Source organism: Acinonyx jubatus, chromosome E4 (genome assembly GCF_027475565.1).
Source record: "Acinonyx jubatus isolate Ajub_Pintada_27869175 chromosome E4, VMU_Ajub_asm_v1.0, whole genome shotgun sequence".
Taxonomy (NCBI): Eukaryota; Metazoa; Chordata; class Mammalia; order Carnivora; family Felidae; genus Acinonyx; species Acinonyx jubatus.
This window is the reverse complement of record NC_069395.1, coordinates 33,613,327-33,639,479: the sequence shown is the minus strand read 5'-3', so window position 1 is coordinate 33,639,479 and position 26,153 is coordinate 33,613,327. Positions and strand designations below refer to the sequence as shown.

General features: G+C 41.4%; 2 protein-coding genes and 1 long non-coding RNA gene across 5 annotated transcripts in view; 1 reads left to right on the top strand and 2 right to left on the bottom strand.

The window, feature by feature from the left end:
- Positions 1-834, bottom strand: part of LOC106981800 (membrane cofactor protein-like) — a 31,753-nt gene extending 30,919 nt beyond the window's left edge. Inside the window, exon 1 of the mRNA XM_015079969.3 lies at positions 578-834. Coding sequence (XP_014935455.2) covers positions 578-695 — 118 coding nt within the window. The 5' untranslated portion in view covers positions 696-834. The remainder of the gene's footprint in view (positions 1-577) is intronic.
- On the top strand, positions 746-13,865 carry LOC106981803 (uncharacterized). Of its 2 annotated transcripts, XR_008292987.1 has the most exons (4): positions 746-1,539; positions 2,276-2,668; positions 9,218-9,394; positions 10,089-13,865. It is a non-coding gene; the product is annotated as an uncharacterized LOC106981803 (long non-coding RNA). The 2 variants fall into 2 exon arrangements; XR_001431269.3 differs by lacking the exons at positions 9,218-9,394; positions 10,089-13,865 and adding an exon at positions 5,033-6,195 and having other exon boundaries at positions 2,276-4,800.
- CR1L (complement C3b/C4b receptor 1 like) overlaps positions 6,206-26,153 on the bottom strand; it is a 61,341-nt gene continuing 41,393 nt past the window's right edge. The window contains exons 13-19 of one of the 2 annotated variants that reach the window (XM_015079980.3): positions 19,761-19,988; positions 18,595-18,771; positions 16,266-16,451; positions 15,974-15,997; positions 15,108-15,183; positions 10,348-10,449; positions 6,206-6,703 (exon numbers count right to left, since the gene is read on the bottom strand). In XM_015079980.3, coding sequence (XP_014935466.2) covers positions 6,691-6,703; positions 10,348-10,449; positions 15,108-15,183; positions 15,974-15,997; positions 16,266-16,451; positions 18,595-18,771; positions 19,761-19,988 — 806 coding nt within the window. In that variant the 3' untranslated portion in view covers positions 6,206-6,690. Of the gene's footprint in view, positions 6,704-10,319; positions 10,450-15,107; positions 15,184-15,973; positions 15,998-16,265; positions 16,452-18,594; positions 18,772-19,760; positions 19,989-26,153 lie in introns of those variants that run through there. The other variant, XM_053208915.1, reaches the window with a different exon arrangement.

Sequence of the window (26,153 nt, the reverse complement as noted above, 5' to 3'; positions counted from 1 at the left end):
ATTCTAGTGGGGAGAGCAGAAGACACAGGTTTGCAAGGGTGACTCCCAGTCGGGGGATTTGAGGTGGAGTGTGTGGGTCCACCTGAGACGGGGTGGTCAGAGAGGGGCCTTCCGAGGGGGCAACATCTCAGCTGAGCGTGAAGGACAAAAAGGAGCCTTAGGCACAAGGGGCCGGGGGTGGATGCTCCAAGTCTAAGGGAATAGCAAGTACAGAAGCCCCACAGTGGCAGAGCATGGCCTGTTTAAAGAGAAAACTGTTCCTGCCTCCAGTTAAATGCTGTCAGGGACTCAAGCTCCTTTCCTCCAGAGCACTTCTGCGCTACAACATATTTATTAGTAGTATGCTTGGTGTCTGCCACTCCCAATAGATTTTAGCAACTATTTCTTGACGCCCATGTGTGCATGGCACTGGGGGCCTCACAGTGAGTAATGCAGTCCCTGCTTATATCGATGTGACTGCAACCAGATCAATAGTGAAACAAGGATCCGAAAGTTAGGAAAGTAAAGGTCCGGGGCCTTGGGCCTTTGGACCCGCTCCCCCTTGCAGCCAGGGGACACACCCTCTCCAGGCTCTTACCAGAGTTTAGAGAGAGCAGGAGCACTGGGGCTACCAAAAGAATTCCGACCACGCGCCAAGAAAGGCGCCTCTCGGGGAGGCGGGGACGGCAAGGGCGCCGCGCGCAGGACGCCATCATCCTCCTGGATATCTGTGGGAACCCGAGAGTCCGCAGAGCAGGGACCCTCCTGAGTCCGGTACCAGACGCAACAATTCCCCCAGTACCCAGGTGTCAGTCGCCCAGGCGCGGGGGCGTGGCCTGGGCGGTGCTTGGGCGGAAGTGCCGGGACTTCCAGTGTGGGCGGGGCCGGCAGGCGGCTGGAGGCGGGGCCTGCGAGCGGGGCCCGTTAGACTGGGGTCTCCCCACCCGGTGGGCAGCCGCCTGCGTTCACTATCGCGGGCGCCCTGCGGCGACCCCGTCTGGGCACCTGCGCGAGGCCCCCGGCGGCTTGCGGGACTCGGCCGGCTCCCCGCCGCATCTGGAAGGGTCGAAAAGAAACGAGAGCTGGGGGGTCATCCTTGTGGCTTTTCCGTAGCGGAAAAGCGCCTCGCCCTGAAAATACAAACCCAGAGCCCAGGCAGCGGGTCGTCGTGGGGCCAGCACCCCTCGGGGCTCCGGTCGTGTCCTGAGGCACTCGGGACTGTCCGGACCCCCTGGGTCCTTGTTTCAAGAGTTGGCAGGGATCCAACTGCCCTAAATGATCCCTAAATGTTTAGGGACAGTTAGGCAGTGTCCCTAAATATTTAGGGACAATACTTGTGATTTCCGGGGATCAGCACCTGCTCTTGGATCTTCTCAAGGCCTGCTAGATTTCAGAATCTCAAAGGTTTGGCCACTGCACTCCCAACCCCTAAGGAAAGGATGGGAGATGAATTATTAAAGGACACCGGGGCCATTAGCATATCGGGCCTCACCTCTCTGGGGCCCTTGCCCTTGAGCAACTGAATGTTTTATTGAAGAGGAAAAAACATGCACGAAAAAGGTAAGGACAAGGGAGTATTAATTGCCAATCTCCTGGAGATACTCAAAGCCGTTATTGTTGGGATGCGAGGAATTGATAAGAGAGAGCTCTTCTGGGGAAACCATCTCTCGGTGGAAAGTCAAGCGGAAAATGAAGAATGAGCCAGATCTATTTGTAGCGTTGTGATTAAACCTGTATGACTAGTAAGAGGAGAAGTAACATGACCTTTATTAAAAGAGCACACAAAAGGAGGTGACGTTTTCTTCCTATTAGCTGGCAAAGAAGGATAAAAGTCAACCAGCGTGAGTAAATGTATCGGGGGGCCAACACCCTCAAACTTTTGGCTTTCAAGTTGTCCATATGTTAAGTTTTCAAATGGACATGACTTTTAAACCACTAGTTGTTCCATTTAGGGTTCATGCCAAAGAAATCGTCAGAGCTGTGACCAAAGATGTATAATTTAGGGGGGAAAAATAAATCCTAAGTGTCTAACAAAAGTGGAAGGCAGTTTTGATAGGTGGCTTTACGGTATGAATGTCTATGCAGTGAGCAGTGTAAAAAAAAATCCATGTTAAAAATATGATAACCTATGTAAGTGGAAAAAGCAGATTCCAGATCAGTATGTGCCTTTTGGTATTACTTTATTAAAACGAAAGTAGTATATTCATACATGTAAATAGGGATTAGTTGGACATATACCAAAATTAACTAATACTTGAGAGGATTATGGATGTTTCATTTTCTTTGTGCTTTTCAGTTTTCTGTTACGGTCTTACATTATATTTGGAATCAGTAAGAAAAAAAACCCAACTGCTATTGTTTTCACGAATGGTACTGATGAAACCTGCACCACAAAGAGTCAAGGTATGAGACGATAGGAAGGACATGTAAGCTCTCTGCATACACTTCAGATTCATATTCTGGAATTACAGAAATCTCTATTTTTAAAATTCTGTACCCAAAATGCACTGAAGACATTCTGGGTTGGACAAACCATGGAATTTCCTCTTCCCAGACCAAAACATTATTTTCAATTCTGGGGGCAGCCTGTAGGCCACAAAATTGTGGATTGTTGTATAAAATCAACACCTTACCTACTATCTTGGAGTATAAAAACGAGACATTCCATGATGACACTTAATTGAAGGAGGTATATATAATTAAGGAGACACTGGAAACTCAAATGAGGGAGAATTATCATTTCTGGAAATTCTTAGAATTCTCAAGAGTGATAGGACAGAAATGTTTTTCAGCTCAATGTTGACATTATTTCTGCAAACAGATCATCTATTTCTTACTCTTTGCAACCATCTGTACACAACGATATATGTCAGTTGTATCTCAGTAAAGCTGAAAAACTTCCACATTTATTTCTAGGCTTGGAAGTCACATTTTCTCGTGAAAAAATTTAAAAGATGTGGAACGGTATATGGCTAGTGTTTGGTTTCTTAGTTTCATATACTAGATTAGATTCAAGACTTGGGGTTTTACTGGAACTTTCAATCAGTCAAGTTTCTATACCTGGCGTTCATCAAACCACTCTTAATATAATTGAGTACTTTCACATTGATTATTTTTATTTGACGCAATGCATCACATAATTTATCTGAAAGGTCCCGAGCCCTGTTCCTTATTTTTCTGGACAAGCTCCATGAGACAGGGATAGAGTTCTCTTGCTGTAGCTCCAGTGCTGAGACAGTTCTGTGTCTGCAAGGTGTATAATAAAAACCTATATATACTGAATGAAATAAATGAGGGTTGCTGTCTCGTGCATCTAACATGTCTCTGCCAATTCTCCGCCACCATGGATTTACCAAATGCTGGGGAAGCTCTGAGAGATTTTGTTGTAAGAATTTTAAGATACTGGGAGCAAAGTGGGGTTTGCCTCTAAAAGGAATGAGCTACAACTGTGTGCACACAAACCGTTCCTGGATCGGGCACTGCAAGCTGTGTTATGAAGCAGAGCTGCTGTCTGTCCCTTAGCCTTGAGATCGTTTTAGTGACTTGGTTCAAAGGGAGAGTGTCGACAGTGAACTTCTTGAAGCCCTGACGGGAATGGCACTCAAGAGTCCAGGCTTTGAGTGAAGCGGGGGAGTAAACACTCAGGGTTTCTGCAGCTCCCCCTGGAGATTCTGTCACACTGCTAAAGTGCAGGAGAGGAGAGCATGGAGAACATGCCAGTGCGTAGACCAGGTTTGGAGCTACGTGCTACATCTCCTTTCAGACTGTGTGAAGGCCAGTGGGGAGGAGGTAGGTGTGTGAGGCTGTCATTAAACACAGGCCAACTTCTGGAAAATAAATCGTAATGTTGGATGATTCCTGGCCTCCTAAATTAGTCTGTTTCCATCGTGCTGATCAGAGGTCGGGTAGCAGCAGGAATGGGCCTGTGCGTGCTCTCAGGAGAGGCTTTCCGCTGCCATGGTGAATTACACACGAGGCATTTGTGAAAACCTGAAAGAGGATGGCTAAACAGGATGGTTCAACCATCTTGCTGATGTTGGCCCTGGGGGCTGTGCCACCGCCCTTTGTATCTGGTAAACACCTGCCATTCAGTTGACCTTCTTATTTAGCTCTTACCAGCAAGAGCATTCCTGTGGTAAGCCATTACCTGCCCCGGGATTCTAAAACAATCAAGTGCAGAAAGGAAGGCATTTCTTAGAAGGAACACATAGTCATTTTGTTTCCTCTTGGCTTGTGAAGGTTTAAAATGTAAATATATTACAAACCATAGTCCACAAGTAGATTTAGAAAGGAAAATCTTTTATCCCTTTCTTATTGTAATGATGGAGACAGAACATTTTATTTAAATGTCATAGATTTAAACTAACCTACACCTTACACTTGCATGTACACAAAAGGCAAATGAGAAAAAAGAGAATATTAGCACTAGGAATAACTTTGGAGACCAGCTGGACCAGCCCCTACTTTTCAGAAGGAAAACGTAAGGCCAGAGGTTAACACAATTGCTCAAGAATACAAATAAAGTTTGTATTTAAAAATTTTTAAACTTGAAATTCAGTATTTTACCCATAGTTAGTATATACAGTATTTCCCTTATATAAATGTTGTACAGGTAAAAAAAGTCTCATGAATTTCTTGAAATTAAATGTCCCAGGCATCAGATAGTTGTTAACCACAATACTCACAGACCTACTTCATTCTGGGTGGAAAAAAAGGAATTTACATTTTTTTCATGATAGGGAATTTTGATTCTAAAACAGCCCAGTCCCCAACAACTATTTTCTAGCCCTCCTTTAAAATGTACTTCTTCAGGGGCGCCTGGTTGGCTTAGTCGGTTAAGCGGCCGACTTCAGCTCAGGTCATGGTCTCTCGGTAGGTGAGTTCAAGCTCCGGGTCCGGCTCTGTGCTGACAGCTCAGAGCCTGGAGCCTGTTTCAGATTCTGTGTCTCCCTCTCTCTGACCATCCCCTGTTCATGCTCTGTCTCTCCCTGTCTCAAAAATAAATAAAACGTTAAAAAAATTTAAAAAAAATGTACTTCTTCAGAAGCTTAAGACGTAATAGATTTCCCTATGTTCCAGCTAAGCAAAGCCATTTAGGATCTTTTTATATATTCATAGGTCACTTCCCTTTCTTCTTTTGGTGACCTGGCTGTATATCTTTTGCCCTTTTGCAGGGAGGAGGAATGGAGAGGGATGGTTTTTGAATTTTTAACTCTCTAAATATGCCTGTTTCCCCTGTCCATGATCTAAGTTGTAATTTTTTCTTCTGGTTTGTCAGTTGACTTTGCTTATTCTGTTTTTCCCTACCTTCCATGATTTTAAAGAAAACTTCCAGTTGATGTTCGGCTCACTCTTTATATTTATCAAGGTCGATTTGGCAGAATACACTCTAAAAGCAGCTTAAAACCCAGGATTACACGGTAGATAGCAGTAGTCCTATGCGAATCTATTGTTAAATATCTGGGAAGATTCTGATATTTTCTAGATTATTAGCATGACCCATAATATCACACCAGATAATTTTTGATCCATAGGTATGTGGACTAGTTAAGGACTCCAAGACCACTTATTTATATATTGATTTTTTAACTTCTTTTTTTAAAAAAAAATTTTGTTTTACCGTTTATTCATTTTTGAGAGACAGAGAGAGACAGAACATGAGCAGGGAAGGGCAGAGAGAGGGAGAGACACAGAATCTGAAGCAGGCTCCAGGCTCTGAGCTGTCAGCACAGAGCCCAATGCGGGGCTTGAACTCACAAACTGTGAGATCATGACCTGAGCTGAAGTCAGACGCTCAACCGACTGAGCCACCCAGGAGCCCCAATTTTTTAACTTCATAAAGTCATAGTTTCTTAGTTTATTTAGTGTATTCTGAATCCATACAAAAGTAAGCCAGTTGCTTTTATAATAAAATTATTCTTTTATTTAAAATAGTTATGTTTTTGTAAAGAATAGAGTAAAAGTGCTTTTGAAAATCAACTTAGGAATATCCAAAACTCATTGTTTCAGATATTTCTCTTGAAAACCTCTTCTCCAGAATCATTTAATGTTTTTTTAATAAACAGAAATATCCTTTTTTCTAAGGAAAGTAAAAACTGATACAGCTATATTTTACTCAGATCTAATAGGAGGAGATTTTGCTCTATAACAGAAAGCCTAACTATTTAAGTAAGACTTGTGTATAAAGAAACATACATGAAGAAAGGTTAGCAAAAAATCAAAGGTTAGCAGAAAAATCAAAATATTACCAGCGGTCACAGAGTAGTATAATTCTCTGTGACTTATTTGTTTTTCACATCTTCCCTTTGGATTTTCACATTCTCGTTAATAAGCCCATTCCGTAGTAGGACATTTGAAAATAAGAAAGGAAAATAACAAACTGGTAAACCAAGATCTTAGGCAACACCTTTGTCCTTTAAGTAAGTGAGGCTATTCATATAGCTCAAGGGCAGTCTTTTCCCCTAAATGGATGGTGTGTGCTTTGAGCACAAGGACAGAGGGTGAAGGAGTGACAGTAATCCAAACTAAGAGGAGGGAGCTTTTCCTAGATTCCGGGGGCACTTCGGCATCTTCAAGTGCACATGCTTGCATCTCTGTGAGGTCACTTCCAGTTGGGATTTTATGCGTTTCACATCTTATTCTGTTGAAATGAATCGCTTCCTTCCCGACCAACATTTTAATTCGAGGTGTTCTCCAGCTTTATATACTTTGTCAAGGAAGGACACTGAAATAACAGGATATTTTTATTCAGATGACAGCATGGCTGAAATGAATTACCCAGAACTTACTGGTAATAATCATGAGGACAGTATTACACCAATTATGAGTTCAGAAGAAGTGTTTATTGCCTTCTTTAGCGGTTGCTGTGCAGGGCACAAGAAGGTATTGCATAAGCTGAGACACTTAATAGATAAGAGAGAGATTAATGAATAAGCTGACCTTTCCCCGTTGCTGCTTTTATCAAAGGAAAAATGTTTCTCAGCGTTGGGCAACTAAATAAAAAGAGCCTCATTCCGGAAACAGAGGTTCCTCATAACACACCAAATGTTTCTGAGTCTCTTCTGAGCCATGTTGTGGCAGGGGAAAGCAAACAGGAGCTAGTAGTTTGGAGGAGGGCCAGCCTCAGAGAACAGGTCCTCAACCCCCAACACCGTCAAGACTGGAAGAAATCATTGTATCATCCATGATGTCCAGATGCTTCCCTGCCCATGCTGAAGCCTCTCCTCTTCCTCAAGGCTGGGAAGACTGTCCTTCTGCCAGTGGACAGATCCCTGTTGAGGCCCATTGGCTCACTGGACACCCCATTATTACTGCCGCCTGATTCCCCATCATTGTTCCCTTTCTACCTCGTGACACGTCCCAACGCTTGGTACCTGTGTCATCTTTGAACATTCTCACGTCCTTCAGCATGCAGCTGTGTCTTTGGAGTCTGCCTCTTTCCCTGTATCACCCTCTGCCCTTGCACTTGGCTCGGGTGGACAGGTCCTAAGCTTGGTACAGACACTAACTCACTCCTTGTCTGCCATATGTGGCCACAAATGAGCAACCTCGCTCCTGTGGAACACTGGCCAAAAACCCAATCTTGAAAAAGATACTTGTGACAAATTCATTTCGGACTTCCTGTATTATTATTAAAACGGTGGTCAACAGTCAGTCTACACAATTTGAGATGCACCTTGATGTAAAAAAGTGTTTCCAAAAAGTTGAGGATAAATGAAATTTTGATAAATTTATTCTCAACTGTTTAGTATACACTTCTCATTTTAGTAAGTCTGTACTTAGAATTTGGGGAAATTAACTTACTCATAAGTTAATTTAGCATGGGAAAGAAAACACATAAGTACAATATTGGTAGATTACAAGTGACAAATGTTTGAAGAATTAATGAGCAAGTGAACGAATGCATTGGTGTTACTGGGCAAAAACAATAAATGAAATATTGGATACTGTGGGATATAAGCATATATACAGTTTTTAATGATAAAGGGATGGTGGTTATTTGGTAGAAACCACACCAGGAATAATGTTATACAGTCAATATAATCTCAGTGTATAACCCTGTAAATGTGAAGAAGCTTAAGAGTACTAGCCACTGGATGAAGGCTATTATAGGTCACTTTTATATACTTTATATTTTCTGTATTTTCTACCTTTTCAATAAGCACATATTACTATTAAAAGACACTATTTTCAAAATGGTATAAGCACTAAGTTCTATGAGTGCCAAAGAAAGACATTACTTTGGACCACAGCACATTGGGAGGGCTTCTTGGGTGAGTGAATTCTGAGTGGAGTAATGCAGATAGGATTGGAAGGAAAATGGTAAAGTGTTTAGGTGGGTAACCGGCCAGGATTGAGGAGATATCAAATGATATTTTAAGTATAATTCTGTATTATTTTTGAATGGACTTTCGTAAAGACAACCATTGCCCTCACAGTGGGCAGTTACTTTGTGTGTTTACAGTGGGTGACTATCCGGCTAGGGATGAATCAGTCTGGCCCAGCTTTTCCATCCTAGTAAAGGACAAGCAGTACATCACCCCAAGAGCCTCGGAGGCATAATGTAAAGTATTCCTGAAAGCATAGTATTATCTGTCTTATTTTATCTTAAAATCTGCATTATTTGACTTCTGTTCCTATACCTATGTATTTGTGTTAAGATATAAATAATGCTCTTTTCATTTCAAACTACTGGGATCACAGTAGGAAAAAAAACCACTCTCCTAGGAAATCATGCCATTCCTGTCTCATGACTTCTATATCCTACTGATATACTAGTCAAGCTTCTCTAGGTATATGCTCTTTTGAGAAGAATCAGACTGATGGTTATTATAGCTTCAAAAAGTTAATTACTAATACTGAGTTTTTAAAAAGCAGTGCACATTTCATTTGCTTCCATAAACAGTCATGAAAAACAAACTGTTCAGCAAAAGCAAGGTGAGTACAAGCCAGAAAATAAACCTAGGGATTCGCAAATTTCTATTTAGGAGAAAGTTGACCATACCCGATATATTTGTTCAAATGATTTGAATTGCCTATGTCTTGATTATAAAATGCCTCTCTGACCCCTTGCCTTTTCCTGTGGCCACTTCTACTGTCCGATGTTGAATTTAAGATTTGGGACATGTGTGCAGATATAAAATGCCAAGTTTAGATAAGTGCACATTGATATATGGGAAAGAGGACAGAAAGGAAATTGGCGAAAACACATGATACTTTTTGCTTCTGCTTTCTACAGGAGTGGCCAATCCCCTTTATGGCATTATCGTGCTGGTGTTTCAGACACCCAAGAATCTGAATAAAAATTTTAGGATACTTAGGCCCAGCCAGAGGAAGCAAGGACTGGGTGAATTGCTCTGTATGGTAAAGAAAAATGGAATTTTGAATTTACAAGAAGACCAAGAGTCAAAATGAGGTACCCTGAGAACACATTAAAGATTTTAACAAAACTGACGAGTGTCTAATGGGAGAGTGGCCTAGGAAAAGACTGGAAAGCCAAGGCTTACAGGGGAACTAAACAGTGAGAAAATCCTGATCATATGATAGAGTTCAGGGTTTGGCATTTTTCTTCTGAAGGACCAGATAGTAAGTCTTGGTCTCTGTAGCTTCTCCTCAATTCTGCTGTTAGAGCATGAAAGCAGCCATAAATAGGCTAACAGTGGGGGAGGCTGGGTTCCAATACCTATATTTACAAAACAGTCACTTTTTAGTCCATTGATTTCTAATATTCACTTCTACGTGTGTGCCACTTCGGTACACATAATTTGGTAACTTCCCTTTTCACCCCGGTCCTGTAGCAAACAGCTAAACAGTGACCACCCAACAGCTATGGTAGTAGGCTGATACTTTGACTAGGTGGCATGCAGGGATGAGGTGTGGTGACAAGCCCCTGTTGGGGAGGACAGGAAACAGGAAGGAGAGAGCAGTCCTAGGAGACCTGGTGAGGCAGAGAATTCAGTGGGAGCCAGAAAGCAGGGGGAGGTAAGTGCGAAGTCTCCACAGGATCCCCAGGTGATCCTGCACATTTAAGGGAAGGGGGAGCCAGGGGGACACCCAAGTGCCAAATGCTTGCGTTCCACAAGAAAACGAAAGCTTGCTTCTTCTCGAAGGTTTATAGCACCAGCGCACAAAAATACAGGAATGCTTTGAGAAAACAGTGCCCGGAGCACAGCGCTGACAGCCATCACCCAACCCCCTGGAAACAAGAATCTAAGAAAACAACAACCAAGGCATTTCCAGTTCCTGAAGAACTTTCTATCTCCGGTGGTCCCAGTGATCCAGCCAGAGGCAACATCTTAGGCACATCCTGTTCTCACTTTCGCTCTGAGTTATTGACAACGTTATGAATTCAATATGTACATTAGGTACCTGCTGTTCTCCTGATTTGTTTGCACAGTTTGAGGACTTACACCGCTGTCTTCTTGAGGATGTAAATGGATACTCTCCTTACATTTTTCATCTGTAGTTTTGCTAATTGGCAGAGGGAGAAAAATAAGACAAATCATTTTATACATTTCAGTCTTGGAAGAAAGTAGTCAGTGGCTTCCATTTTGAAATTGAGGGCATAAGTTGCCTCGGGTTTCTGAAATCTTTGCAAGATATGTAAAAAGGACACAACCAAATCCCACCTCTCCAGACTAAATAACTCAGAGTAGGAAATAAAACTAAAACCATCCTGTACGTTGCCAGGAGACTAGAATTGCTTATACACAAGTGTCCATGCCTTCAAACGACATTTGCTTCCAAAGTCATTTTGACTGGTAAATACTGTTTACCACCAGGTGGTGACATTTAGGCTTCACAAGGGCAACAGCTTTGCACAACAATCTTACACAAGGCTTCCTTCTTCTGCTACAGCGAAGATGGAAGTTCTGTTTTGTGTACAGTTAACACCCAGAGTTTGGAAAGCAGCAGCAGTTGTCCGGACGTGTGTGAGGACTAGGGTAAATCCAAGCATTTAAGCACTTTTAAATGTCAATAACAATCACATGTAAATAACAATAGCTCACACTTTCTGACATTCATCCTAACTGAGGCACCATGTTAAGTGAGGTAGGAACTATTATTGTCCCCACATTACAGACAAGGAAAATAAAGTTTAGAGAAGATGAGTGCCTTGCTGAGGGTTTCATAGCTAGTAAGTGGGTGTGACACGGCTCCTAATGATTGCAAAGCCCATCATCTTACCTGGGATGCTACTCTGCCTCTTTGGCAGTTGTTTAAGCACTTCATTTTACATAAACGAAATGGTAAATGGTACAATACCAGTACCCTTAGAGGTCAAATATGTGTTGGTATTAGGGACTTAAGGATCGAAGCCAAAGAGTTAACTCACTCCACCGCCTCCCAGTACTTCCTTATTGCTCAGTTAGTCTTTACCCTTTGGTGGAAATTAGAATGAGGGCGTCCCTGAGACAAGGAGGAAGACTGAGTCAGAAGCCAAAGTGTTCCCAGAATGAGGAAGCACAAACTTGAGATCCACGCCTGAGGAAGAGTAGAGGGTTGTACTGACAGGTGTTATGGGCGTCCACGGAGCAATGACGAAGTGGTTAGCCGAGGAATGGCGTAGAAGCAGTCTTGGGTGAGTGGTACGTGGGGTGTGAGAAAATACAACCTTAATATACGTTGAATGAATGCCTATCCAGTTGATTGATGGTGGTTATGAGATAACAGAAAATATATACTGTTTTCTTCCCTCAGTCCTTGGCACGGATATCTGAAACCCATGTATAATTTTAAGAGCACTAGGATCTCTTGTTTTAATATTTATTTTTTGACCCCATCTCTGACACAGTTCTCCTAAAATCCTTGTGAAGTCCTAAGTGGTAAGAGCACTAGGTGAATCTTTTGTTCAAATGAGGAGACTCTGGCTGTGCTCCCGGATAGCTCATTGGTCACTAGAATGATGAAACTGTGATCAGAAGGTTGGAACTTCAGCCCCATCCCCTACCCTTCAGAGAGCGGAGAGAGGCTGGAAATGGAATTAATAATTGATCATGCCTACATCAACAAACTTCCATAAAATCTCAGAGGTATGGGGTTCAGAGAGCTTCCTAGCATGTGAATGTATCCATGTTTGGGGAATGTGGTGCACCCCAGCTCTGTAGCGACAGAAGCTCCTGTGCTTGGGACCCTTCCAGACCACACCCTATGTCTTTCCTCAGCTGGCTGTTCATTGTATTCTTTCTCATATCCCTTAATAAACGGATAAATATAAGTAAATGCTTCCCTGAGTTCTATGAGCCACTTTAGCAAATACATCAAACTCAAGGAGGGATTCCTGGGAACTCAGATTTATAGCCCATCTGTCAGAAGCACAGATGACAACTTGTACTTGAGATTGACATGTGAAGTGGGGTGGGAATAGTCTTGCAGAACTGAGACCCGAAGCTGTGCGATCTGACATTATCTCCAGGTAGACAGTTTAAGAATTGAATTAAGTTAAATTGTAGGACACACAGCTGGTGTCACAGAATTGTTTGGTATGGGCGGGGGGGGGAACCCCGCACATTTAGTGACCAGAAGTCAAAAGTGAAGTGTTCTGTGCGAGCAGTTAAGGGGACCCACAGGAGGAAAGACAGATTTTTGTAATATTGTGGTTAATGTGAACATAGGAAAACACAGGGAGCCTTTGCACAGAGGGGCTTTAATAGTTTTGTCACACTAAGCATTAAGCCAACAAAGACCTTAAAGTGCTGTCTCACTATGGACAAGAAGGCTGTTTGTAGAGAAAAGGAAATAGATCAGCAGCAGAAACAAAAGGCAAGGATAAACGGGCTCTGAATGGACAAGTGTAACAGCATTACTCCCCGGTGATCAAGCGCATGAGTTACCTTGTTAACATTTGTCGCAAGTATTTAGTAAATACACAGTGAAATGCCAACTGTGCAGATAACAGCATTTTTCACTAGTGAAATATCAAGCCAGTGAGGTTTTGTAATCACAAATGAACAATTTCAATTTTTAAACATGCAGTCACTCAAAATGAGTAAGCAGACTTTTATTCAAACCTTACAAACAACCTTTACATTTAGCCTAAGATTAAGCAGGAGAAAGTTGAACCCGTGGTTACTTTTCATTGCCCAGTTAAGCATCTGAACACAAAGTATTTCCAGTGAACACGCATTTATCAAACATGATCATCCCAATGAACTTGGCAATGAATAGTGACCCAAACCAAACTGTAATTTACTCTGGTCTACATGATCTTCAGAGCCTAAAAGTACCTATTTAGTAACGATTTTAAAAAGTCACAGAACTTTAAGTCTGCATGAATGGACTTCCCTAAGTTTTCAGCAAACCTAATAAAGGCTAATGAAGGGTTTCATAAGGACGGAGGTCCTGACAGAAATATTATAATTATCTTGTAGTATAATAACTGAGAATAAAAAGGAAGAGATGGCATACTATTCTCTAGGAGAATAATGTACTCTTAATGTACCAGAGTCCCTAAAAAAAAAAAAATCCAATAAAGCAGATGGGAAATATTGAAAGAAAAACGGAATTATTCCCATTTTGTGCTGTATGCTGTACTGGATGATACAGAATCAGATTCAGAAATGAGCAGCTGAAATTTTTACCTGAGAGCCAAATGGGCTCAGGATTCTAAGATCATCAGGCTGAAGCCCTACCCCTGAACAACTTCCTGCTGGTACGATTTTAAGCAAGCCACTGAATGTCTCTGTAAACTCAGAGCCTTCTGTTTTGGGATAACACCGTTTTTGGGCTTCCCTACCTCACAGGGTTGCTTTGAGGAAGAAACAAGACAATAAATGGTAAAGTATTTTGTAAACAAATATATTAGCTGTTGCAACTCTTCGTGAATCTTAACTACTAATGCAAGGAAAAGTAAAAAAAAAAATCATTAAAATTATTTTTAAACTAGACTTGCTGTTGTTATCATTTTGCAACGTATACAAATACCAACTCATTATGTTGCACACCTGAGACCAATATAATGTTACATGTCAATTATACCTCAATTAAAAAGAAATCACTTAGGGGCGCCTGCGTGGCTCAGTGCGTTAAGCCTCCGACTTCAGCTCAGGGCGTGATCTTAACAATTTGTGGGTTCGAACCCCATGTCGGGCTCGTGTTGACAGCTCAGAGCCTGGAGCCTGCTTTGGAGGCTCCGTCTCCAAAGAGACATGCTCTGTCTCTCAAAAATACATATACAAAACAAAAACAAAAGAAATCACCTAAAAAATGATTTTGAGTAGCTACAGGCGGTCCCTGCTCATAAAATGTTCATCGTCTAGGGAGGGGACTGAGGAGACAAGAGCTAATTTAATAGAGCATGGGAAGGCCCAATGCAGGGCAGAGAGAGGAAATACATGACCCTCTGCTTTTTAAAAAGTTTACATTGGATTGGCATCCTCTATAAATTATCAACCTTTCAGTTTCTGTAAAGCTTGTTTAAGAGACTCTTTGCTTAGAATGTTTACCGCAGAAAACTGTTCACTTAAAGTTATAAACTTTCTCATAGATCTAGGATTTGCTCATCAAGCTTATAACACTGATCTCATTGACTTTGACCCAATGATTTTGCCAGAAATAAATAGTACAAAAGCTGTATGCGTTCTTTTCCCAGTCAAAATGTTTATTTAGATCTTAATCGTTGCAAAGGTTTTGCAAAGTTAAAAAGTAAATGGTGTTTATAAAAGTTTGGTTTTTTTTTTGAATACTCCAAAGCAAGTCTCACTTCTTCCATACTGGCAGCCTGTGATGCAACCAGTGGATCATACTCTCTAACTTCTAGTGCCTTGATGAGGGCTGTGTATAGAGGTCTGAGTCTGGAATATTTCGGCAAAACTGGGATACCAACTGTCTCACTCATCTTTGGAAAAATTCCTTCTGTCCGTTTTCCCTTTCGCAAAATTTGAGTCCTTAAAATCCTAAGCTTTTTAAAAACATATTATTATATATATTTCTTTTAGTGTGAATACGTATCTATCCACAGTGTGCCTCAGGTCCTTCTTGATGATTATTACATCTGTTTATATAGTAGTGGTGGGTTGTGTTTTTTTTTAATTTTTTTTTTTTGAGGTTTTCTTTTTTATTCCTCTTGGCTTCCAAGAGGAGGCAAGGACACTTACAACCTTTTTCTAGGCGAGTTTGGTTGTACTTACCCTTGTTTGTGCTTCACAATTATCCAACCGGCCACGATGATGGGTAAAAGAAAGAAGATGGTGCCAAAGAAAATGCCTAGGCAGTAAAACAGAGTCATTGAGTGCATGGCAAATATAACCGATGGGTCTTAAACAATGAACATCTAGTCCCGCTAGAGGCTGCCAGTGAGTTTTTTATAAACTATAAATTCTGCCTTTAAGAAACCCCTCACACAGGCTTAGCTTGAAGATTTTCCCTCTGCTCCTAGTTTGATCTGGTGCATTAGTCTTACTACCCCCAGGGTCACAGACGAGGGGTGAGCAGAGCAGTGTGTAACCTTTAGTCCAAAGCAGCCTTTCATCAAGGAGCCGAGAACCGCCCGGGAACTCCTGGCTGTGGCGCCTGGGGGCCCTGCACTCGTGTCTTATGTCAGGCACAGGCTACCGACTCCACTGATCCCTGCAGGCAAAGTCTCACCAAACCACTCCTCTTGTACAGGCAGGTCACAGAAATGGCTAAGAAAATTGATCTTTGTGGCTTCTAATCTGCGCAAGCGGGCATGACTACCATCCTGAAGAATCTTCCCGGGTTGTAAACCAAAGGGGACGTTGTGTTCTCCAGCCCCGTTAAAATAGGAAGGATGATGATTATTCATTTGCAATGATTCAAAGACGGTGTGGAACCTTCGATAGAGGACACTCACTCACTCTGTGCCTGTGAGGATACCAGTCTTGCCACACCATGGCCTGAATGTAGACTCTTTTCCTTCTGACTGAAATTGTAACGTTACAGATTTTGATCTCTCCTTAAACATCTCACCCATTGTAAGTGAGTACTTACTGTGGAACGTGCTAGAGCTCCTCAGCAAACCCTTCACAGAACTTACCAGCTATGAGAGCATCGTGTGTGCCTAAAGGGAAGACAAAAGCCAGGACGACATCAGTCTGGCACACAGGGTGATCAAACAGGAGCTCTCAGCCAGTGAAAATTCATCTGATATTTTTCAGCACACAGTCTAATGTTTTTCTAATATAAAAAGCCATTGGTTTCTCCCACTGGACTCCTTCGTTCTTAGCAGGTGCCATGAACATCACACCACATTCAATGACAGGATGGACGAGTGAATGAACAGTGACCATGACGAAGGAAGGACCTACATTTCTTGCAGGTGCACTTACTAGATGCACATATGGCCAGAGGAGGGTCCCATGTGTTATCTGCCTGGCACTGGCTCTGGGGACTACCTTTCAGAGTATACCCCTCTTCACACTCAAAAGTTACATTATCTCCATGGTGATAGACTTTTCTCATTTCCACGTCCTTCCGGATTCCATTCATATGCGCTGGGAGTCTACATTTTGCCTCTGAAAATAGAAAAATCAGAAGGAAATTGATATTTTATTAATTTTTAGTTGAAACTGCCATAATGCAAAGATCTATGACCCCCAAACTACCCTGCCTTCAGCAAAGATGAGTCATGTTTTCAATCAAGACCTATTGACACCTACCCAACACCGTACAATTTTAAATTCTCTTTCATTTCTCAGGTAAAGAAAGAGAATACGGAAGGTACTGCAATCCGCTTTTAATTATTGACAACTCTGCAACTGTAAAGTGGTCGACAGGTTGGGAGTTATGATAACCATGTTCTAATCCTGGATCCGCTTGGGTCACACCGTAAGGAAAGAGGAATATCACATTAACTCTCTCTAGGTATGCAACAAATACTGGTATTTTGCTTCTTGGTTAAATGCATGTTTCTGGCTCATTTCTATGCATAGAAGCTAGTAAATCATGATTCTCAACTTAAAACATAATTTTAAATTTTAATTTATGTTATCTCATTTATCTTATCCTTTGTTTTGCTTTCTTTCTCTGCCCAGCTGTTGATACCTCCTTCAACCAGCAAAGCCCGCTTTCCACTTGTAATTATCTCAAAATTAGGCGAAATTATTATTTTCAAAAAACCAACAAGGCGAAGTGGTATTTCCCAAAATATGGTCTGTGGTCTTCCTACATCAGAATATGCTGATGGGTGTGTTAAAAATAGACCTCGAGACCCCACCTCAAAATGTCAGAATCAGAGTTCTTAGGAATGGAGCTTGAGACTGGAATCTTCTTAACTAGGTGCCTGGCTGATTTTGCTAATGCTAAATACAGAATGACCGCTATAAAGCACGTTTGACGAGGACAATTATTAAGACAAAACGAATTTCACTTGGAAGCAGCTGCCAAGAGGCTAGAATAGTACCCTTTTATATTCAGGAGAAGAAACGTCCCAGAGTCTTAATTTGAATAATCCGTCTTTGAAGTATTCTCTGAATCTTCATACTTCTCCATGTGACTAAAGCAAAGAGGGGTGAGTTTTCTTCCTGTTCCTGCAGAGGCGCAGGGACTCCACAGTTCGTGGAGAATAAATAGAGAAGAGCCACTTACCGTCTCTGTATTGGATATTTTCTCTATCTCTAAAACCAGAGGTCGGCTGGACAAGAAGGACTTCTGAGACTTTTAGGTTGGGGAGAGCCCCCATGATCCTGTGACCACCCCAACAGCCATAGGACTAACTGCTCCTTAACGTTGGAAACACAGGCCTGTCTGAAGTCCCTCCTACCTCATCCCTGCCCTTCGCCTAGTTTACTACAAAGGACACAAAGAGCAAACTGCTAACTTAAAGTTGTGCCAAGTCAAAAGAACCACATTTAATAGGAGACAGAATACAGTGCAGTGTTCCAAAGCATGGGCTGGGCAGTGACCCAGTCTTGGCACCCCCGTCTGGGAGGTGCCTATTGTCGACTGGTTACTGGGGCTCTCTATTTCCTCTTCTGTAAAATAGCAAGAATATTCCCATCTCATCAGATTCTTTTGGAGACTAACACAAATGACTTTTATAAAGACCTCGGTACCATGCTTAGTCACTGAATAATATTTTTAATTCCATATTTTGTGGGTTTTTTTTTTAAAGAATATTGCCAACAAAAGATGCTTTGAGTCAGATGCCAGTTTCGCAAACGTAGACAGGAATAAAGGAAGTAAGTTTTGGCACTTGTTTTAAGGAAGAGATGAAACAGACATTTCACCTTTGGTCTTGGAAATTATAATGAGGACCCATATCCAGTAATTCCGGTAATAAATTGCTCTCAACTTTCCTCCATATTTCAGTTTTCCTCACAAGAAAGTGTGCTTCCAGCCTCCTCTCGAAGGTATTTATGAGGACCACTTGTAACTCCTCTGAGGTCTCTTAGAGCTGAGATATTTTATTAGTTAAAAGCCTGCAAAGCATTTTAAATTGGTGTTTGATGTCTACTGTATTACTGGAAATTCCATCAGTTCTTCTTACTTGTTTGGTAGAGCTGAGAATCCTTGGGCAGCCTCCTTCCTATCTTTTTCTCTGCTTTTCTCCCCCTTCTATTGATACTCATTTCACAATCCTCTCAGAAAGGTGGCTTAGCCTTAGCAGCCTCATCCATCAATTTTCCATTAACAAAACCCGGCAAGAATAAGAAATACCTCTGCAATAATGTTCAAAATGACTCCAGGTTCCTAGGTATGTGCAGAAGATGAAGTTCCTTCCCACCAACAAGTAGCCTGGGTCACAAGTGTAGCTGACCGTCATCCCAGGAAGATATGGAAATGGATGTTCTCCAATGTAATGCCCATTGTGGATCTTGGGTGGATGTGGGCATGCTAAGAACAAGACCCCCCCCCCCAAAAAAAAAAACACAAGAAAAGACATTCAGTTAAACAAAGAAGTACAAATACGTCAACGTATCTAATAACATCTCTATTAGAGCCGCACGGAGACCCAAGGCAGGCAGGTTCCAAAGGCACTAAATATTTACTGATCCCTGGGAAGAATGATTCTTCAAACGGAGACCTCTCAGCCTTTAAGCAGGACCATCTGTGTTGTCCCCTGCAAACTGCACTGGCTGGGAATACCACCAGGATCTCAAATGACCAGTTGCATGCTGTCTGTCCTCACTGGCTCACAGAGCTTGTGTGGACAATCACAGCCACAGATGAGCCTCCAAGTGCCAGGCACTGTCACTTCATGCCAGACTAATGTGTAAAAGGAATGAGCTGCTAAAAGCACAACCTTGAACTCCGCTTCTCTAGGGCGTGTTGAGTTCCTATTGCTACAAGTGAGACAAAGGGTCACCAAAATGCAGTTACAGGCTGAGCAGAACACTTAGGGGTAACAAAAGGAATACAAGTGCCTACACTGGAGTTTCTTTATTTCTGTAGACTCCAGTCTGAAGTAAAATGAGGCCATCAACATGTACTTTTTGCTCTGCACACCCACTTAGTGAGTATAAAGACAACTTGTACTGGAGATGGCACGACAGAGTATTTTCTTTGGCACTTGTATTTTACTGCTTTGAAAATACTCTCTAGAAAATCTGGGCCTCGCTGATTCTCCCCATTCTCCACCTCCTCCTCTTTTCACTGCCCCACACTCCTTGCCCCCGTGGGAAGGATCATCAGAGTACCACGGATTGGGACACAGCATGGCACATCTAGAACCCATCTATTAAGTTGCTCAGCAGGTAATTCTGTGTGTCTGACTTTTATAACCAAGCCACGTTCACAAGCAAACACAGCTGTCACCACAGAAATGAGGACATTCTAGCCTAGATATTCTGATCCGGCTGGGGCATAGGGAAGTGGGTACTGACCAGCAGGACCGGCAAGTTCACAGGAAGGGGCAGGGCCGCTCCAAATCCCGTTCCCTTCACCGTCGCTTGTGCAGCGGATGGTGCTCTCCCCGACGAGGTTGAAGGTCATCCCTCTGGCCGAGCGGGGTTCACACATGTAAGTAATTTCCTCTCCATAGGGAACATCTCCCTGAGAAGTTCTGGGGTGGTTCCCATTAGGGATAGATGGAGGACTTGGACAAAAGATTTCTAGAAAGAGAGCAAGAGCTTTAGATCCCATTAGAGTTTTAATCAAAATGATCATACAGCAGGGGTGCCCTGGGACTGTATTTTTTCCGTGAGAACACAACTACAGTGGGTAGACTTAAGTATGTAAGGCTTCTTCTGAGAAGGAACGAACTGAAGTGAGACTTTAATTATTGCAAAAGGTCCAAGACCCTCCAGGTAGCTAAGGTTTTAATCAATTTGAAAGGTAACTAATTTGCTTTTTCAGCAACTATCGTTTGTCTACTCTCTGTTTGGCATAAAGACAGTCCTGGGTTGACACTGAGACACAAGACAGACAAGATTGGCCCTCAAAGATCCGAAGTTGCCACGAAATCTTCGTAAATCTTTAGTAAACACAGATGACCACCTTCAGCAGATATAAATGTTTCTTGATAATTCAAGACCATTATCCGTGTCACTAACAAATACGCAATAATATCTTCAGGATACACTGATTACAGGGCTTTTCAGAGCCAGATTAAGTGGCTCTGGGAGGCTTTTTTTTCCCTTTTGCTTTTTTTTCTTTCTTCCAGGTGACCAGCTGTCCTTTCTGTCTGCTGTTAGTGTATCTGTTTCTAGCAGTTCCCTCCCTAAACTAATCTGATGCTTTGAATCTGACATGAACTTAAGAATAGATACCCAAGCCTGTCAGAATTGTGTGAATAAACAAAGTGAAGGTCCTAGGGTGTCAAACAGTGATTGACTTCTCATATCTGGATTTTACCCATGTGTTTATGTTTATCTAAAGTTTATTTATGTATTTACTTTCAGATTTACATGTCTCAGGAAAGTAGAGTTTGTTTTTGTTGGATATCTGAGTTTTATTTATACCGATCATTCTTGTAAAGTTCCATCACAATCCCATCAGGTGTCCAAATAGATTTCTAGCAAAGATATTTCAACAAAATCCAGATGAAAATAGCCATGCACAACTGAACAAAGGTGCCTCTGTACATTACATTTCTGCACACCTGCGCTTCGAAAAACAATGAGGATAGTTATCTCAGAGGCTGCTATGGATCCAAGGGAATTGGGGGGAATTGCCCCACCCACATTTGCTGGAGAGAGAAAAACATGGTAGACATGCACCAGAGACAGAGGTTTTGCAGAGGCCCAGCCAACTTGATGGGAGAAGCGGGCACCCATCTAGGCAGGACAGAGGCAGAGGAGAAGGATCTTGAGGAGCCAGCTCCCCCTTTAGGGCCAGTGACTTCCCTTACAGAAGAGGTGGAAAGTGAAAGTGGTGAGTGACTGTGACCCACTTCTATCCAGCTGCACAGATTTCTGAGGGGGGCACCTGTGCACCTGGGAGAGAGAGGAAAGGGAAGGAGAGGCAGTCAAGAATAATGAAGGGCCTTGAAGGGACCTGTTCCCTGGCTATCAGCTTTGGTATGTTAGCGGGAGGTTTGTTCTCAGACCTCTGGGAGTACCCCTGATCTGTGGGCAGTGGGCACCCACAGAGCAACAGGTGTTAAACCCACACTTCCTCCAACTCCACCGTCAGCTGTTTCTACACCAGCTTTTTAAAACCAGCATGCTCCCCTGTGCAGCCCAGAGCCACTGCAGGTGAAGAGAAACCAAAAACTTGAGCTAAGGCGCCACCTTCTGGAGAACAAAAGAATGGTTTCTAATTGCAAGTTAGTTGAACTGGAGTAAACAAATAAAGGTGTGTGCTACTTCAAGTGCAATGGCAGAACAGTCTCCAGTTCCATCCATGTTGCTACAAAAGGCCATATTTCATTCTTTCGCATTGCCAAGTAGTATTCTATTGTGTATATAAAGCACAATTTCCTTATCCTTTCATCAGTTGATGGACATTTAGGCTCTTTCCATATTTCGGCTATTGTTGAAAGTGCTGCTATAAACATTGAGGTACAAGTACCCCTATGCATCAGCACTCCTGTATCCCTTGGGTAAATTCCTAGCAGCTCTATTGCTGGGCCATGGGGAAGATCTATTTTTAATTTTCAGAGGAACTTACAGAGAAAGACAGATACCATATGTTTTCACTCTTATGTGGATCCTGAGAAACTTAACAGAAGACCATGGGGAAGGGGAAGGAAAAAAAAAGTTAGAGAGGGAGAGAGCCAAACCATAAGAGACTCTTAAAAACTGAGAATAAACTGAGGGTTGATGGGGGTTGGGAGGGAGGGGAGGGTGGGTGATGGGCATTGAGGGGGGCACCCGTTGGGATGAGCACTGGGTGTTGCATGGAAACCAATTCGACAATAAATTTCATATTAAAAAATGCAATGGCAGAGATACATTTTGTCAAACACAATGAAAACTCACAGGAATATTGAATCGCAAAGAGGAAATGATAATTCTCCAGCGATCGATTACAAAGGCATGGAGTATTGCAATCTAACTGATAAAGAATTCAAAATAGCTGTTACGAAGAGATTCAATGAGCTACAAGAAAATTCAGCATGATGAGTCGATGAGTTTAGGAATAAAATTAATGGACAAGAGTTCTTTACCAAAGAGACTGAAATTAAAAAAAAAAAAAGAACCAGACACCCACTAAACTACCCTTTTATTCATGTACAAAAAAGTTTTCTATTTCTCTAAAAGAAAAAAAAAACCCAGAAATTCCGGAGATGATAAATTCAATGAATCAGATGAAAAGCAGAATGGAGAGCTTAGGAAATAGGATGGATCAGATTGAAGAACAAATTAGTGACTTGGAGGATGGGAATTTAGAAAGGACTCTGAAGAGGAGAGAGAGCTAAGATTTTTTTAAAGCGATGAAACCCGATTAGAGCTATGCGATATGAGAAAAACACATATAACTGGTTTGCCAGAAGAAGAAGAGAGGGGGAAGGGAGCAAGAAGTGTCTTTTGGAAAACAGTAGCTGAGAATTTTTCTAATGTGGGGAAGAAATTGAACATACACATCTAAGAAGCTAACAGAACACCCTATTATCCCATTGCAAAAAGACCCTCCTAAAATATATTATAATGAAACTGTCAAAAATCAATGAGCAAGAAAGGATCTTAAAAGCAGCTAGTGGAGGGGGGTGGGGAATAAAACAATCTACAAAGGAACCCCCATTAGGCTATCAGTGTATTTCTCAGCAGAAACTCTACAGGCCAGGAGAGAGGAATGATATATTCAAAGTGGTGAAAGATAAAAGTTGCCAGTCACCAACACTTTATCTAGCAAAACTGGCCTTCAAATATGAATGGGAAATAAAGGCTTTCCCAGAAAATACAACAACTGAGGGAGGCTCATCACCACTAGACCTGCTTATAAGAAATGTTGAAGGAAGCCCTTCAGCTGAAACGAAGAGACGTTAACGAGTGACATGATAGCAGATGAAAGTACACAGCACTCTGGCCAAGGTGAAAAATAAAGAAAACTGTAACTCTATGTTGGAATGGCATATTAACCACTTAATTATAATATAAAAGCTTACAGAGGGGCACCTGGGTGGCTCAGTCAGTTAAGTGTCCAACTCTTGATTTTGGCCCAGTCATGATCTCACGGTTCATGGGTTCCAGCTCCATGCTGGGCTTTGTGCTTGGGATTCTCTCTCTCTCTCTGCCCCTCCCCGACCCTCTCCCTCTCTCTCCCAAAACAAATAAACTTAAAAAAATATATCCTGGTCTTTTTAAAAAAAAGCTTACGGAAAAGAACATTACAAATAACTATACCTACTATAATTTCTCAAGAATTCACAGCATAAAAAGAGGTAACCTGTAACATCAAAAATATAAAAGGGGACGAGTAGAAGGGTGGAAGCTTTATAGGTGAATGAAGATAGGGTGTTATCAACATAAAAAAGGACTGTTTATCTATGAGATGCTTCATGTAAGCCACATGGCAACCACAAAGCAAAAGTCGAGAATAGACTCATGAAACATAAAACATGAAGAGAATGAGCAAATCACCCTAGAAAATCACCATTTTGCAAAGACAAAAACGGGGGGGGGGGGGGAGGAGAAACAAAACAATAACCAGAAGGCAAATGATCTGATGGCAGTAGTAAGTCCTTATGTAGCAACAGTTACTCTAAATATAAATGGATGAATTCACCAATCACCAGGCACAGAGTAGCTGAGTGGATAAAATATAACACCCAACATATGCTGCCCACAGGAAATTCATTTCAGCTCTGAAGACACATAGGCTCGAAGTGGACAGATAGAAGGGGATATTCTGTGCAAGTGGAAGTCAAAAGAAAGTGGGCATAGCCATACTTTATACAAGACAAAATAGACTTCGTGCCAAAAATGATAAGAGACAAAGAATGTCATTATATAATGATAAAAGGGTCGGGTCAATATATCTAGAAGATATAACAATTGTACGAATATACACACCCAACACTGGAGCACTAAATCTATCAGGCAAATACTGAGAGATATAAAGAGAGAAACACAAAACTCTCCAATAGTAGTAGGGGACTTCAGTACCCCTACTGTGAGCAAAGGATAGATCAGACAGAAAAGCAACAAGGAAACATTGGAATTGAACCATGCTCTAGAACAAATGGACTTGACATACATATATAGAACATTCTACCTAACAGCAGCAGAATACACATTCTTCTTGAGTGCACACAAAACATTTTCCATGGTAGATCATATGATATGGCACAAAACAAATCTCAGCAAATTGAAGAAGACTGAAATCATACCAACTATTTTTTTCTGACTACAATAATAGGACACCAGAAATCCACAACAAGGGGAAAACTGGAAAATCTACAAATATGTGCACTAAACAACACACTTCTGAACAACCAATGGATCAAAGAAGAAATCAAAAAGGAAATTAAAAAGTTATCTTGAAAGAAATAAAAATGGAAATACAACATATCAAATCTTATGGGATGGAGCGTAAGCAGTTCGGAAAGGAAAGTTTGTGGCGATAAACGCATATATTGAGAAATTGAATGACCTCAAATAACCTAACTTTACACTTCAGGTAACTAGAAAAAGAAGAACAGATTAAGTCCAAAGTTATGAGAAGAAGGGAAATAAAGATCAGAGTGGAAATAAATGAAATAGAGAACAGAAAAGCAACAAAACTAAAAGTTGGTTTTGTGAAAAGGTAAACAAAAACTGACAAACCTTTAGCCAGACTCACCAAAAAAAGAGAGAGAAGACTCAATAAATAAAATTAGAAATGAAAAAGGAGACAACGGATACTACAGAAATACATAAGACCATAAGACACTATTATGAACAATTATATGCCAACAAATTAGATAATCTAGAAGAAATGGATAAGTTTCTAGAAACATAACACCTATCAAGACCAACTCAGGAAGAAATACAAAATCTGAAAAGGCCAATGACAAGCAAAGAGATTGACTCAGGAATCAAAAGCCTTCCAACACAGAAAACTCTAGAGCTGATCACTTCACTGGTGAATTCTACCAAACGTTCCAAGAAAAATTAATACCAATTCCACTCAAACCTTTCCAAAAAACTGCAGAGGTGGGACTACATCTAAACTACATCTAAACTCATTCTATGAGACCTTGACACCAATGCCAGATAAGGACACAACAAAAAAGTAAACTATAGATCAATATTCCTGATGATATAGATGCAAAAATTCTCAACAAAATATTAGCAAACCAAATTCAAGAACACAAAAAAAGGATTATACACTATGACCAAGTGGGATTAATCCCTGATATGCAAGGATGCTTTAGCATACACAAATCAATAAATATAATATATCACATTAATAAAATGAAAAATTTTAAATCACATGATCATCTCAACAGATGAAGAAAAAACATTTGACAAAATACAGCATCCTTTCATAATAAAAACCCTTGGCAGATTAGGTATAGAAGGAGTATTTACATACCTTAATGTCATAAATACCATATATGCCAAACCCACAGCCAACATTATACTCAATGGAGAAAAGTTGAAAGCTTTTCCTCTAAGATCAGGAACAAGACAAGGGTGCCCACTCTCACCAGTCTTATTCAATGTAGTATTAGACATCCTGGCTAGAACAATTAGGTAAGACAGAGAAATAAAAGGCATTCAAACCAGGAAGGAAGAAGTAAAACTGTCACTATTTGCAGATGATATGATTCTATGTATAGGAAATTCAAATGAATCAAACAACAGCTGGAACTAACCAATGATTTCAGTAAAGCTGCGGGATATGAAATC